Source organism: Microcebus murinus, chromosome 5 (genome assembly GCF_040939455.1).
Source record: "Microcebus murinus isolate Inina chromosome 5, M.murinus_Inina_mat1.0, whole genome shotgun sequence".
NCBI lineage: Eukaryota > Metazoa > Chordata > Mammalia > Primates > Cheirogaleidae > Microcebus > Microcebus murinus.
In genome coordinates this window covers 79,672,560-79,685,967 of record NC_134108.1, presented here as the reverse complement: position 1 = coordinate 79,685,967, position 13,408 = coordinate 79,672,560, and the positions used below count along the sequence as shown (strand labels likewise).

Sequence of the window (13,408 nt, the reverse complement as noted above, 5' to 3'; positions counted from 1 at the left end):
ATGGATATTGTGGCATAGTACATTAGTGAGTAAAAGTATTTCATCACTGAACACTGAACTTCTGTCAAGGAACAATTGTTAAAATATGCTAGTAGAAATATAATTCTAGGAAATATTTGGCTAATATTATATTGTTATAAATATTTTTTTACAAAATAAAAATTTGCATTTAGCCAGTTTGAAAGGCATAGCTTGTTGTTGACTTAGTGACCTAAATTATAGAAGGGAGTCTAACTAAACAATTATCAAATATTTTATCTTTTGTGGGTCACAGTGTTTGGGATGTTATTTATGTAATTATAAAAATTATGTTCTGTATTTAATTAAAAACATTTGGATACGGGTCATCTGAAAGACAGTTAATGTTTGTAGAGTTTCTATAAGAACTGCAGTAATAATTAATATAATAGTAATGTTTCTGTTATATACCTCTTTTTCATAAAATCTCTTTCCACAAAATGTTCATGAAATATAAAATATTGAGATGGATACTTTCTTGTGTGCATATGTACTTTAGTTCTTCATTTATTTATGAACAAATATTTTATAGAAATAATTACTATAAATCTATATTACAAATCTGTTATTCTACATGCCCACAGACTTTCTTCCAACATAATCATATACCTGTACAGTTAGTCTGACCACATGCCCAGGATCTGATTTATGGTTTTATAATACCTTGTTGAATATTCTCTTCTGGCTTTTGAAGTGGAGAAACTTTTGGTGAAGAGTAGGGGAGTGACAGTAGTGCTGAATGATTTTTCACCATGGAGTCAAGTACACAGGACATAAGCAGATCTTCTTGCCTACATTGTCACCTTTCTCTGGGAAGTAGGGCCATGACCTTCAAGAGTGGAATCACAGTGGGTACCAGGACAGGGAACTGCTCTGAGGAATAGGATTCCAGATTGTTCAGCTTGCGTTTAGTTGAGTCAGGGCCACTTTTGTCGGCATTCATTGGGCTACCGTGAATTTAGGTGAGGAGGGAAAACAACAGGCTTCCTGATCAGGCCAATTAATATAGGGAAATGAATTTGGATATAGAAAAAGTATCAATATTAAAATAAATAATTCTAATCAAGTATATTCTTAGTTGGTTAATATGAAACATGATATTGCATTTTCAGTGGCTATAAAGGCCAAGAAAATTATCGTGTTTTAAGTTGCTAAAAAGAAATTTAAAACTTTCAGGGTTCCCATCAGTATCAGAAAGGCCAAATTTATAATATGTTTTTAAAATATTCAAATGTCTGTAATTTGAAATAGATTTCTCTATCTTATTTGGGGAAGGTTTATTTTTGTTTTGTTTTAATATTCTATAAAATCTTTTTGAAATACAAGAGCTAATCAGCAACAGCTAGGACTTCTACCATAATGTTTGTATTTTATTGTTTAAATTTTTTAAATGCTGTCATGTTTATTTTTGTTTAACTTCTCAAGCAAATATGCTAGTGCAGACAATCTGGTTTCTTCCCTTTTCATGTTTTCATTGGCATACCATTGGCATAACCCATGTGTCATAATTTATCTGTTTCACTCACCACCCATCCTGTTTGTGCAGTGAGCTTCTTATGCTGCCCAGAGCAAAACGAGGACGAAGTGCAGAATGCCTACATACTACCAGGTAAATACAGGGATTTGGTTATGGTAACTTGTGTGTGATGACTCTCTTTCCATTCTGCTATTCTTCCGTCTCTCCCTTAGTGGTATTTTTACTAATAGGTAAAATAAACTCCCCAAGTATTCAAAATTTGCTTTGTTTAGTTGAATGTTATGGAAAAGGTTCCAAATGCATTTCAGTTCTGATCCAACAGACTACTTTGCTGTCTGTACATTCAAAACCGAGAGGCTGATGGGCCTTTGTGGAACTGTTTTCACAGTCCTAAAACTAAGGAACCGATTTCTGCAATTAAAATTCAAAATGCTCACTGTGAGCACACCCAACCTCCTGTCTAGTCACATTCCTGTCTAGTCACAAGAAGTCTGATCTTCTGTGTATGGCATTATTATTGTTTTCATGATTGTCATTTTGATGTTTTATCTTTTTATTTCTTTTCAAAATCCACTGTTGTTTATATTCTGTTCACTTTTAGTAACATCTTTGCCAGTTCGTCCTTAATGGCTGAGCTTCGGCTTCCTGGCTTCCTTCTTGATAAAGAGTGAGGATGTTTGACCTAATAACTGCTTAACTGCCCCAAACCCACCAGTTCAGAAATACTGCAGTACAAACTTTCTCATAAAGGCATGTGACAAGAGGATAACTCTTTAGAAGGGAAGAGAAAAGATAACATAATTTTCTCCTCTAAATTGGAGCCTAGAGCCTGGTGCTTTCTGTTAGTCTCATTACACTTTGAATTTTATATCCAAAGTAAAACTTCTTAAGGATTATTCATAGAGTATAGTCTATAAATATATTTTTTTAAATTTGAAGTTAATATAAAAGACAACAAAGTAGTAAGTCAGTGAAAACAACACACAAATTTTTATATATTTTAGCCAGTAAAAAGTAAGAGGAAAGAGAAGGAAAAAGGTAAAACTGCAATACCTGGGATGCAAAGACCAATGCAAGATTCATTGTATCTGTGGAATATGTGGTTCTGCTCAATAATGCAAACATGATTGGGTTTATAAGAATAGTTTGAACTTTTTACATGTTTAAAATTACCCTCCTGATAACTAATGCCATGTTTGCTTAGAGTGCCACAGTAAAAACTGAGAAAATATTAGTTCTGTTTGCCATATGAAGAAAAATATAAAATCATAAGGATTGTAAAAATCAACTCAAATTCTTTATAATGCTAAACTGTCCATGCTTATTATTAGTTATTCTTCCTGACAAATAATTTATTAATGAGAATGGATGGTTTGTTTACTAATTCTGGAAGTTCTCTAATAGTCCTGTATATGACTATGACTGCAAAAGAAGAAAAAAAAAAACACAAAACAGACACACACACAAAATCTTTATATTTATTGAGGTACCTTTTGTGTGCCTGCCATCCAAGGTGTGAATATTTCTAGGATACTCACATCAGTAGTCTAAATATAATAGCTAAAGATATTTTTCTTCTCTTTATTTTGTACTTGTAAACGTGAAATATCAGAATACACAAAATATGATATACTAATAGTTGCACACTTTTGTAGTCTTATCCTTAAGATTAATGCTTTGCTAATAATTTTGAGCTCCATATTTTCTATTTGTTTAATAGACAGAATCTGTATGTTGACTTTGAATTTTGTGATTTAGGCAAATAATCATATTTATAGGTATAAAATTTAAAAATGAATGAGAGCTCAGCTGAGGCAGATCACGCCATGTTACAATAAGATGGGAAGAGGGAGCAGAGCTAACTAAAAGTGTAGATCCAAAACATGTGTCACCAGTGTCTTCTCTTTCTTCATTCTTCCTGATATTTTTTATAGCAGCAGTATAAAAATGGTCTAATTTAACTGATTCCTTAACAACTGCTAATTGTAATTTTTATTACAACCATAATTACAAATATGATTTTATTCCTAAGTTTTCAAAAACTTCCTTTGCTTTCTTTCCCTAATGTATAATACCAAAAGTATGGAGATAGAGAAAACATAAGTTCAAGTATATGTATATGTAATCTCTTCTGTATTTATACTCAGGTATTTATAAAAACATTTTACTTTTGTCTGACTAAAAAATATATAAGATACGTACATATAAATAACCGCTGCTTTATATGAATACATCAATAATGTAGTTTGATTTCATATAAATTACAGAAATTTTTTATTAATATAACTATCTGTGGCTGAAATTTAAAGATTTCAAGCTACATCACATCAAGTTCACTTAGGACTTTTAAAAATAAAATCTGAGTATTTACTACTCTCCAGTAAACATAAGGAAAATAACATTTATTGAATATCAAGCACAATGTTAAGTATTTAATATACTTTATCTCAATATTCTGACAGCAATGATATAGTATAAATATTATTATACTTATTTTAAAAAGGGGAAAATGCTAAGAAAGTTTAATTTGACAAATAATAGAGCAGGAATTCAAAACCAGGTCTATTTGATATTTCTACCAAATTAGTTTTTCCAAAAATATGTTATGACAGTTAGTCCTGTGAGATATTCCACCAGTAAAAGTTTGTGACTCAAATAGATTTTGGAAACTTTGCAAATTAAAGTCTTCCCTATAAATGTAATATACACAGTATATTAAAGTCATGTGCTAAAGAAATTATATCATATTGCTTCCAAGTTATTTGTCAAACCCTTAATTAAACATGTCTTGAAGAAGTGGTGGTGTACAGAAGTGCTATAACTGCCTTTCTGTGTTCTAGATACCTTATACATGTTATCTCATTTAATTCTCACAGAACTCCTGTTAAGTGGATGTTATTTCTCACATTTTTAGATGTAGCTTAGGGACTTGACCTGAATTATCCAAGGCTCAGCCAATAAGTGGCAAAGCCAAAATAGGAACTTGGATATTCAGACTATAAATTTCATGCTATTTTCCAGTTTATTTCCTATTCTACATTGATCCCTGTTAGAATGTTCCTGGAAAAAAAAAAATCACTTTTGAAACAATTGCGTAGGAAAATTTTATAGCAACCTGTCACTAGAGATATTTGCCTAAGATTAAGTGTTGAAAGGAAGACACTATTGTCTATAAAGTAGGCTGAATCTTTAGTTCAGTAAACTTTGTCCTAAATTTGTATTTGAACATGGTACTTTGGTACCATGGTACTTCATTTTTAAACTTAAGCTTTAAGGTTTTGGTTTGATTTGACCATTAACATAAACATGACTAAACTAGTGGGGTGCTTGATATTTAGCATGTCTTTGATAAATGTTTATTTCCTTCCCTATTTATCATACTTTAATGTAAGCTTAGGTAGACAATGGATTTCCAAAACCAGCAATTAAATTTGCAGAACATTATTAAATTATCAAAAAATTAGCTGGACCTAGTTTTCCCTTCATGGTGTAGATAGTCCAGAAACCCTCATAGATTTTAAAGGAATTCAGGTAAAGTTGGATATTCCTTATGCCATTTTCTGCCAATCCAAATTCATATTCTGGTTTGCATCTAATGCCATCTCATTCAATTTCCAGTGGTAAATTTTATGTGTGGTTGGATTTGGATCCAGAAGCTGATACAGAGAAGGAACTTGCTCCTCTGCAATCACTTCTTGGCCTTTCCTCTTTCCTTTCTCTACTACGGTCCAGTACATTGACCAACCTTGTCCCTGGATTACTGGTCAATTCTTTACTTGTTATCAGAAAATTAAATCTTTTAGTCATATTTTAACTCCCAAATTACATAAATCATTTGATTTGCACTTTTACCTAAGAGTTGTTTACTCCCCTAGAAGCAGGCATAATAGTAAATCAAGGATGGACTAGTAAATTTAAATTTAAGTTAATAATAATTCATAGAGTTTGGTTAGCAGATATTTTTCTAATTAAGATAATTAAATTATAATTTTGAGTATCTTAATTATGAAGTCAGATGTCTATAATTTCATATTTTAATAATTATAATCCTGCCTTCAAATAATTATTGTGGTTTTCCTGAGAGAAAAAAAAAAAGATCCATCTATATAGCTTTATAGGCCTCCTACTTTCTTAATATCCTAGTAAAATTTGCTTCATGCATATTTTTCTGTCTCCTGCATGTTCGTGTTGCCACATTTCAGATACCTTGTTAGGCACTATAAAACATTACCACCCAAGATGCCTTTGTTACAGAACAGTTCTCACTGGACTATTTACAGGTAAGAGCCGTAACAGTGTGTCCAGTTATAAACTAATCCCTAATCCCTTGCCTACTAAAAATAGAAAATTTTCATTCTAATAAAGAAGCATTAACATTTTCTTTTGGAATTAATTATACAATGAGAAATACTAAATAAATGATATCTAAAAATTGTTTTAATTTTAAAACTTACTAATACTAGAATTCTCTAAATGAAATCTAATTCAGATATCAAAAATTTACTTGCCTTCTTTGTCATTTATCTGTTGTTTTACATGTTGATTCTAATTATTATTTATTTCATTTTATTTTATTTTAATTTTGGATAATGTTAATTTGTGGAGCTCGATTCTGCCTGCATATACTAAGACAAAATCAGTGACTAGACAGGACTTTCCCCTTCATCATGAATGCTTTAACTCAACAGTATTGAGATTTACTGATGATATATTGGTTAGGTAAGAACACCTGAAAATTATATCTTTCAATTCCCTTGTCTAGTGTTGTGAACCAAAAGAGTTGAGTCGTAAAATTATTTCTCCTCTAATGTCCTTCATTTTGTTTTGGTGTGGCATCTGTTCTTGGTAATGAAGTTTTAGGCATTTTGTTTTAGTGCTTCCTGTATCCGGTTTTTTTCATGAGTAGGTGTGATTTAGTGTCATTTTTCAGTCTGAGATCCTTTTAAAAATTATGCAAAGTAACTTAAGCATAATCTTTGTTTAGTTTCATTTTCTAAACAAAATTTTGCACTGTCATTCTGTCAACTCTTTCACACCCTTATGAACTGAATCCCAGTGATTCTACATTTTGTGTAAAAGGGACATTATTTTATGCTTTACTCTCTAACATGGTCTTCCTTTCTTTGTTTCCTTTGTCTTTCTCTTCTACCACTGGATGCAATGCACTGGCACTAGTGAACTGCAGCCCTCCCTTGACAGGGCTAGGAGTGCTAGTACCAACTGCTTGAGACCAGATACTAGTTTGCATTCACCAGAACGAGAAAGGTATAAAATAAAGACTTTCTTAATTTCTTATCATTTGTACCAGTGATTTTTTTTTCCCCCAATCACTTTGTTTTGTTTCATGAGGGTCTCACAGGTTTAATTCATTCATGTTCACTTTGCTAATGGTCTACATACCCCCTCCGTTATTACATGTATATATAGAGATATGTGCATGTGGATAAGCCCAAGGGTACACATACACATATTTCTATGAATGTTGTTGCAAATGATGTGATGTAATTTGTAACTGCTTCTGGCTGCCGCTTTTCCCCTTTTGTTGCTATTCAGTCATTTTATTTACACACTTCTCAGGGAGCCTTCGGTATGCTGATAATGTTTTAAGGTCCAGTGAGCTATCTGAAGAGGAGGATCACTTTTCTATTAGTACTACCGATAAACAGCATTTATAGGTTTAATAACAATCTTCTATAAACTCAAAACAAATAGCTACTTAAATAGAATACTTCCTTTGTGCAACTATATTCATTTTTAATCAACCTATTCTTTGATATAGAGAATGTTTTACATTAAATTATATTTTGACAACAAAAATAGTATGTTAATGATAGATTTCTTGATGCCTTACAACAATAAATTCACATATGTATACATACATGTAATTTTGCTTAAAACTTTTTATTAATAATTATAGTTATATTTTAAATATTCATTGATTATGTATTACACTGTCTCCTAATTGTAAGTATTCAACTTCTCCATTGTAATGGAAATGTCTAGTCCAGTAAATAGTTATAATTAATAATCTTGGTTATAATTGCTATCTCTTTTAATTAGAAGTCATTCAGATGAAATTTGCATACTACTTCTTTACAAATCTGGAAGAAAAATATTTAGTTGAACTAATGTCACCCATTTCTCCTTCTTTAGAGTCTACTTAAAGCTTTTCTTTAGCAATCTTTCTAGTCTGATTCTATTTATTTATTTATGAGGTGTTTTCTTCTGGAATTGAACAATAAGTACAGGAATACCTACCAATTTTTTAGTGTCTTTATAAGAATCTACTCTTATTTTGTATTCTTTTATATTTGTAAATTTGTAATAGAAAAAATGAAATTTGATTTATATTTTGTATTTCTTCATATTTGTAATAGAAATTTTAGTGGAAATGCCAATAGACTATTCTAAAATTGCAATTAAAATTGTTTTATTATTCTCTTTGGTCAATTATTACCTCCCCCAAAATAATTACAAGAGTAGCAAGAAAATTCTTTTTATTTTTAAATTATTATTATTTTCTCATTACAGACTATAACACCAATCTACTAACTATAGCACCATCCTAATATTTTTAATATCATTCAGATCAGTGCTATCTGATAGAAATATAATGCAAGCCACTGTATACTTTTAAATTTTCTAGTAGCCATAGTAAGAAGGTGAAATTAATCTTAATACTTTAATCCAACATATCCAAAATATTATCATTTTAATATGACATTAATATAAAGACTATTAGTGAGATATTTTACATTCATTTTTCATAGCAATTCTACATATTTAGTGTATTTTTTACTTATAGCACATCCTGATTCAGACTAGCCACATCCCACTGCTCTAACAGCTTCATGTGGCTTGTGACTCCTTCATGTTGACAGCGTAGGTCTATTCTTATGATGATGGGTGTATCCTATCTAGCATATGTTCCCTTGTGACACTGAAGCCACAGAGTTAACAAATTTATTCCTTGGTGAATTTAATCTGTCAAATCATACCCTTAAAACTGGTCAGCCTGTAGACAAATAATTTCGCAACAGTTCTTACACAGGTTGTTATAAAGTCCAAATGAATGTACTTATCTTTAATAGAGGAAGAAAAAATATGATTGAAACCCTATATTCACTCTATCTACTGAATGAAAAATTTTTCCATTACAAAAATCAAGGAGACAGGGATTTGTATTATCAATGATCTTTAATTTATTGAATTCACTTTATTGCCAAGAAGAAAATCAAGATAAGTTTTCATTAAGTAAACCACAGAAGTTGTAGATGCTTATTGATTTGGAGTATTGAGACTACAAATACCCTTTTGTACGCACACCTGTAAGCATCTTCGAAGCAGAACATAACAATATCAAGAGTGATGGCTTTTTTCCCTTTGAGGAATGCATCTAAGGTCCCCAGGCAAGATATGCACAGAGTAGAGGGTTTTCCAGGCTACTTAATTTCTCTGACTGATCATAAGCCTTATTTTATTAATACCTAATGTTCATAGTAGATAAAATGTTAGAGAACATTTTCTGAAACTTGATTTTATATCCTTAAGATAGTAACATTTCTGTAGCTCTGTGGACTATTAAGGTTAACTGATTTGATGATTGTAACCCATTTTGATTAGAATTTATATGCTGTTACACCAATTTAATGGCATTTTCTGAAGTGTCCTCACTAACTTTTAAAACAAATTTTTTTGTTAACACAAAGAATGAAGGTGTCAGTACAGACTCAAAAACAAACTTTACTAATGATTCAAAAGATAAAGGAGCAGCATTCTTTTCCTGAAGGAGTTAGAAACCATCAGATCCACCTTTCTTCTTTAATAAATGATCTGGCCCAGGTTAACAGTCAGGTTTTGAGTAGTGCATGTATTTAATAAAAAACATTATTTGGAAAAGAAGCCATTTTGCTGTAGGAACTCCTCCATTTTATTTTCTGTTGATTACACAAATTTAAAAGAATGCTTATGGAGATTACCATAATTCAGTGAATTACCCCAATTCAGTCATGCCTCATAAATTAAGAAATTTTGGCCTTGTTTATAAGAAGAGATAATCTCTTAGATAAAACCCATCCCCCCTTGCTTCCCTAATTGGGAAGGAGTGAGTTACAGGCCTGCTATTAACCTTTTCTTTCCCAGGTTTTTAAAAAAATTATTGTTTAAATGCTCAGAGACCTTGGTTTTTAGAGCCATTGGAGAATAGTTACTTTTCTTGAATGTTTTGTCTTCTTCCTTGATCTTTCAAAGTAATCATAGCCTTACTGAGGGCTCATGAAGGATGGTTCTATACCTACTGCCTCCATTTTTTACCTACCAGTAAATCCTGCAGTCTGACTCCTAATTCCTTCCCAACACTCTGTGGCTACTGAAACACTTCTGTGGATCATCTTGGCTCCCTAATTGTTAAGCAGTGTCTTGGAACATTTTACATTAGCCACTCTGTCACTCAAATTTCTCCTTACTTATGTACCTCTATAGATTTTCTTAAGCCTCTGTTATAATAGTCTTCATTGCAATCTTCTCTTCCTCCCCAGTTCCATAAAGCAAGGTATTTCCCTAGCTCTATTCTGTTTTGCTCTTTTGACCCACATATATTGTCCTGTCCCTTAAATTATATTTCTATCAAAGGCCCCCACCCTAATACATATGGAAACAACTCTCCACAGTGATTGGCCAGGCCAGACCTTTCCTCCTTAGTATGAGGCCCCAATATCTAAATGGTTGCCAGACACTAGGTACCTGAGCATATCTGCATCAATTTTATTATCTCCTCTCCCATCTCTTTAAAGCAAAATGTTCCCTCTTCCTAGATTTTGCTCTCATTTTCTGGCTTTGACATATAACTAACCACATAATCTGCAAACACTTTTCTTCCTACTCCTTTTTCAAATTCAGTTAAGTCAATAAATCCTATCAATTTCCCAGAACAGATCCTTCACCTTGATTATAGATAGCCCTTCTCCAGTTCCAGTGTTACTCCCCTACTCTCATTAATTTTCTCATCAGCTCTAATAGCCTTTGTTACTTTATATCTTAAGTTTTCTTTTTATTAAAAATAAAAGTCTTCTTCCTTTGTTGTCTGCTTAGAAATTCTACTCATTATTTTAAAAATACAGGTTAAATACCATATCTTTCTTAATCCCCCCGCCCTCCCAAATCCTCCCACATGCATACTCACTTGTCTTTCTTTTGCTGGTCAGAAAAAAAGACCCATGTAATTTTATATATTTCTATTAAAATATACTATATTTTACTGACTACTATAATGTTTTGTTTTTTCTGCTATATTGTACACCTCTTGAGGGCAAGGATCATATGCTTTTTGCCTTTTCCATCTCTAATGACAGCATTAATTATTATTTTTTACTTAGTAAATTCTCCATTTTGAATTTGGGGGGGGCTTAAGAAAATACCCTGTATTAGGTGACAATAAATCCTGTCAATTCAAAAAATTTGAATCTAATTGTGAGCTACTAGAAAGATAGAAGATCTAATTATCACCATAAATATGATGACCAAGTTTGTGCTCTGTGGCTTTAGGTTTACAAGCTTCGTAATAACTAACCCAAGAGTCAGCCAAATTCACTGAACCACGGAGGCTTCCACCTGGCAGAACTCACATTTCATGGCTGCTTTGCATGTTTGTTTTTGTGGTGTTCCCCGTTTACAGCAGCCTGATTTGGAAAGAGGAATCAGAAAGGGCTATGGCACTTAATGCTTGATTCTTTAACATAAAGTTACCTATCATATAAGCCACTCCTCCTTCACTGGGATGCAGTGAGGAAAGGATTACTTGAGTGAATTTCCCTACACATGGAAACATCAAACCTAAGGGAAAGGAGATTTTTACCTAAAAATCAACAGCTTGAAATTGAATCAAAATCAATATCATAAATCTTATTTCAAGGATGCTATATAAGCATCTATATTAATTAAAATAAGTAAAATATAGGATAAAACAGTATTGTGGGAAATGATTTTAAAGGACTAAAATGAATAATGAGAATAGACAATAAAAATGCATACTTGTATAATCAGTTATCTCATTTGGTTTGGTTTCTAATGTTATAATACCTTACAAATGTTTTTTATTTATACTATTTATGGAATGAATATTTTACATTTCCATGTAATTTCTTTTTTAGATAATTAACTTGCTTAGCCATGTTCTGCCAAAAGATATGCACCATTAAAAGATGTGTTATATACACAGTTATGGATATTAATTACACATTTAAACAAAAAACATTTGCTTTAAGATTTATCAGTGCTGGGGGATGGGGAGAAAGCCACAACATAAGAATCATTAAATTGCTTAATGTTAATTTCTTAAAATTCTTGTTATTTCTTACCTGGATTCCCACATAGCCTTATCTCCTTATTATCTATTATATATTCATAAATATTTATTATTTATTCTGTGCTATGCATAATGGATGCATTTGTCAGAAAAGAATAAAACAAATAAATACTATACTTCCTTCTGCAGGGAATTCACAGCCTGCTCATTCAATCCTACAGGCTACGGAATGACCTTTCTTCTTATGTTCTCAGCAGGGTGAAAGGAATGGGCTCCTAATGAATAGATGTTCCTGAATTAATGAATTCGGAATGCCTAATACTAAAGCACTAATAATTTACTAAAATTACTAGTAGAACTTATAGGTAGGCTGTTGTGGAAAGAGAAATCAAGAGAGAGCTGGTTTAGTTCAACTTTATGATTAAAATCTCCAAAATAGCCTGCCACATTAGCTTGTGCTATGAAAATAGAAATGGAAGTTGAAGCTCTATGTATTTTGTCAATAAACAGAGGAGAGGGATAAAGATTCTGTGGTCCTTCTGAGTGATAGGAGAAAAAAATAGAAAATTACAGATATTATAAAATCATATAAACTATGCTAGTATATTTAAAACTTACAAAGATGTATTATTAAAAATCAAGAAATGTCTATTCTTAGGACAAACACTTGGATATACATTAAATGACCCTGCTCTCATTATAGCCTATATGTGAGGAAAAAAGCAAACAGATTTCTTATATTGGTACTACATATCAGCATATTCAGAAGGACTTTGAGTGTACAGATATACATGTATTAAGCCAAATATTTGTTCAAAAATTATCTTTTAATCGCTTCCGTTCACAATTGCTTGTTTCTAAATGTACTCCTTTATCGTTTGTAGCTTTCACGGCATGTTTCATAATTATAGCATTTTTCTTCACTTTTTTCTTTACTTTTATGTTTAAATAAACACAAGGACTGGAATTTTGCCCTAGGAAGCAAAGTTACTCATAATCCTGTTGAATAAATGTTACTTATTACTTTACAGAAAAAATATTAACTCTATTTTTAGGGTTTCAAATAACACCATAAATTTTAACACAACTGAGTATAACTTAATGTAGAAAACACTGTAGGTTTATTTTTCACTTATTTTAGAAATATTTATTTTATCTAGAACAAAAGCTAGTAAAGTGAAAAGAAACATTTTAAAGCATTCAGGTTGGATTGACCAACAATTTAAATTTAAAATAAGTAAGTTAAAATTAATGCAAAGTATTTTTATTTTACAAAGATGTAACATAGCACATGAGTACATGCTACACAGTTTTCTCTTCTGCTCAATTTCTGCTATTGAATATCTTCACTTGCTTCATGGCTTCTTCAAAGCCCAAATGGGATCATGCCAAATTTACCTCTCTAAGACTGATTAAACAAAGGCTTCCAAAGGACTTTCAGAATTAAATATCTGCAGACTTCAGATATCCTGGTCACATGGTAACAGTTCTTTGTTGCATTTATCTGGATATTCTGATAAATCCAGTTAACCAAGTTATAATAGCAAGAAAGATGATTTTCTTTTCTTTTTAGATGTTAAGACTAGTCTCCTTTGGATAATTATAAAATT

At 31.6% G+C, this 13,408-nt stretch overlaps 1 protein-coding gene across 48 annotated transcripts in view; it reads left to right on the top strand.

Moving 5' to 3' along the window:
* The window catches only part of RIMS1 (regulating synaptic membrane exocytosis 1), a 477,545-nt gene that overhangs the window by 333,143 nt on the left and 130,994 nt on the right, over window positions 1–13,408 (top strand). For 31 of the 48 annotated variants that reach the window (XM_076003214.1, XM_076003213.1, XM_076003218.1 and 28 more), the window contains 2 exons: window positions 1,565–1,627; window positions 6,671–6,760. The exons of the other annotated variants lie outside the window; for them this stretch is intronic. In XM_076003214.1, the coding sequence (XP_075859329.1) occupies window positions 1,565–1,627; window positions 6,671–6,760 (153 nt within the window). The remainder of the gene's footprint in view (window positions 1–1,564; window positions 1,628–6,670; window positions 6,761–13,408) is intronic. 48 annotated transcript variants of the gene reach the window in all.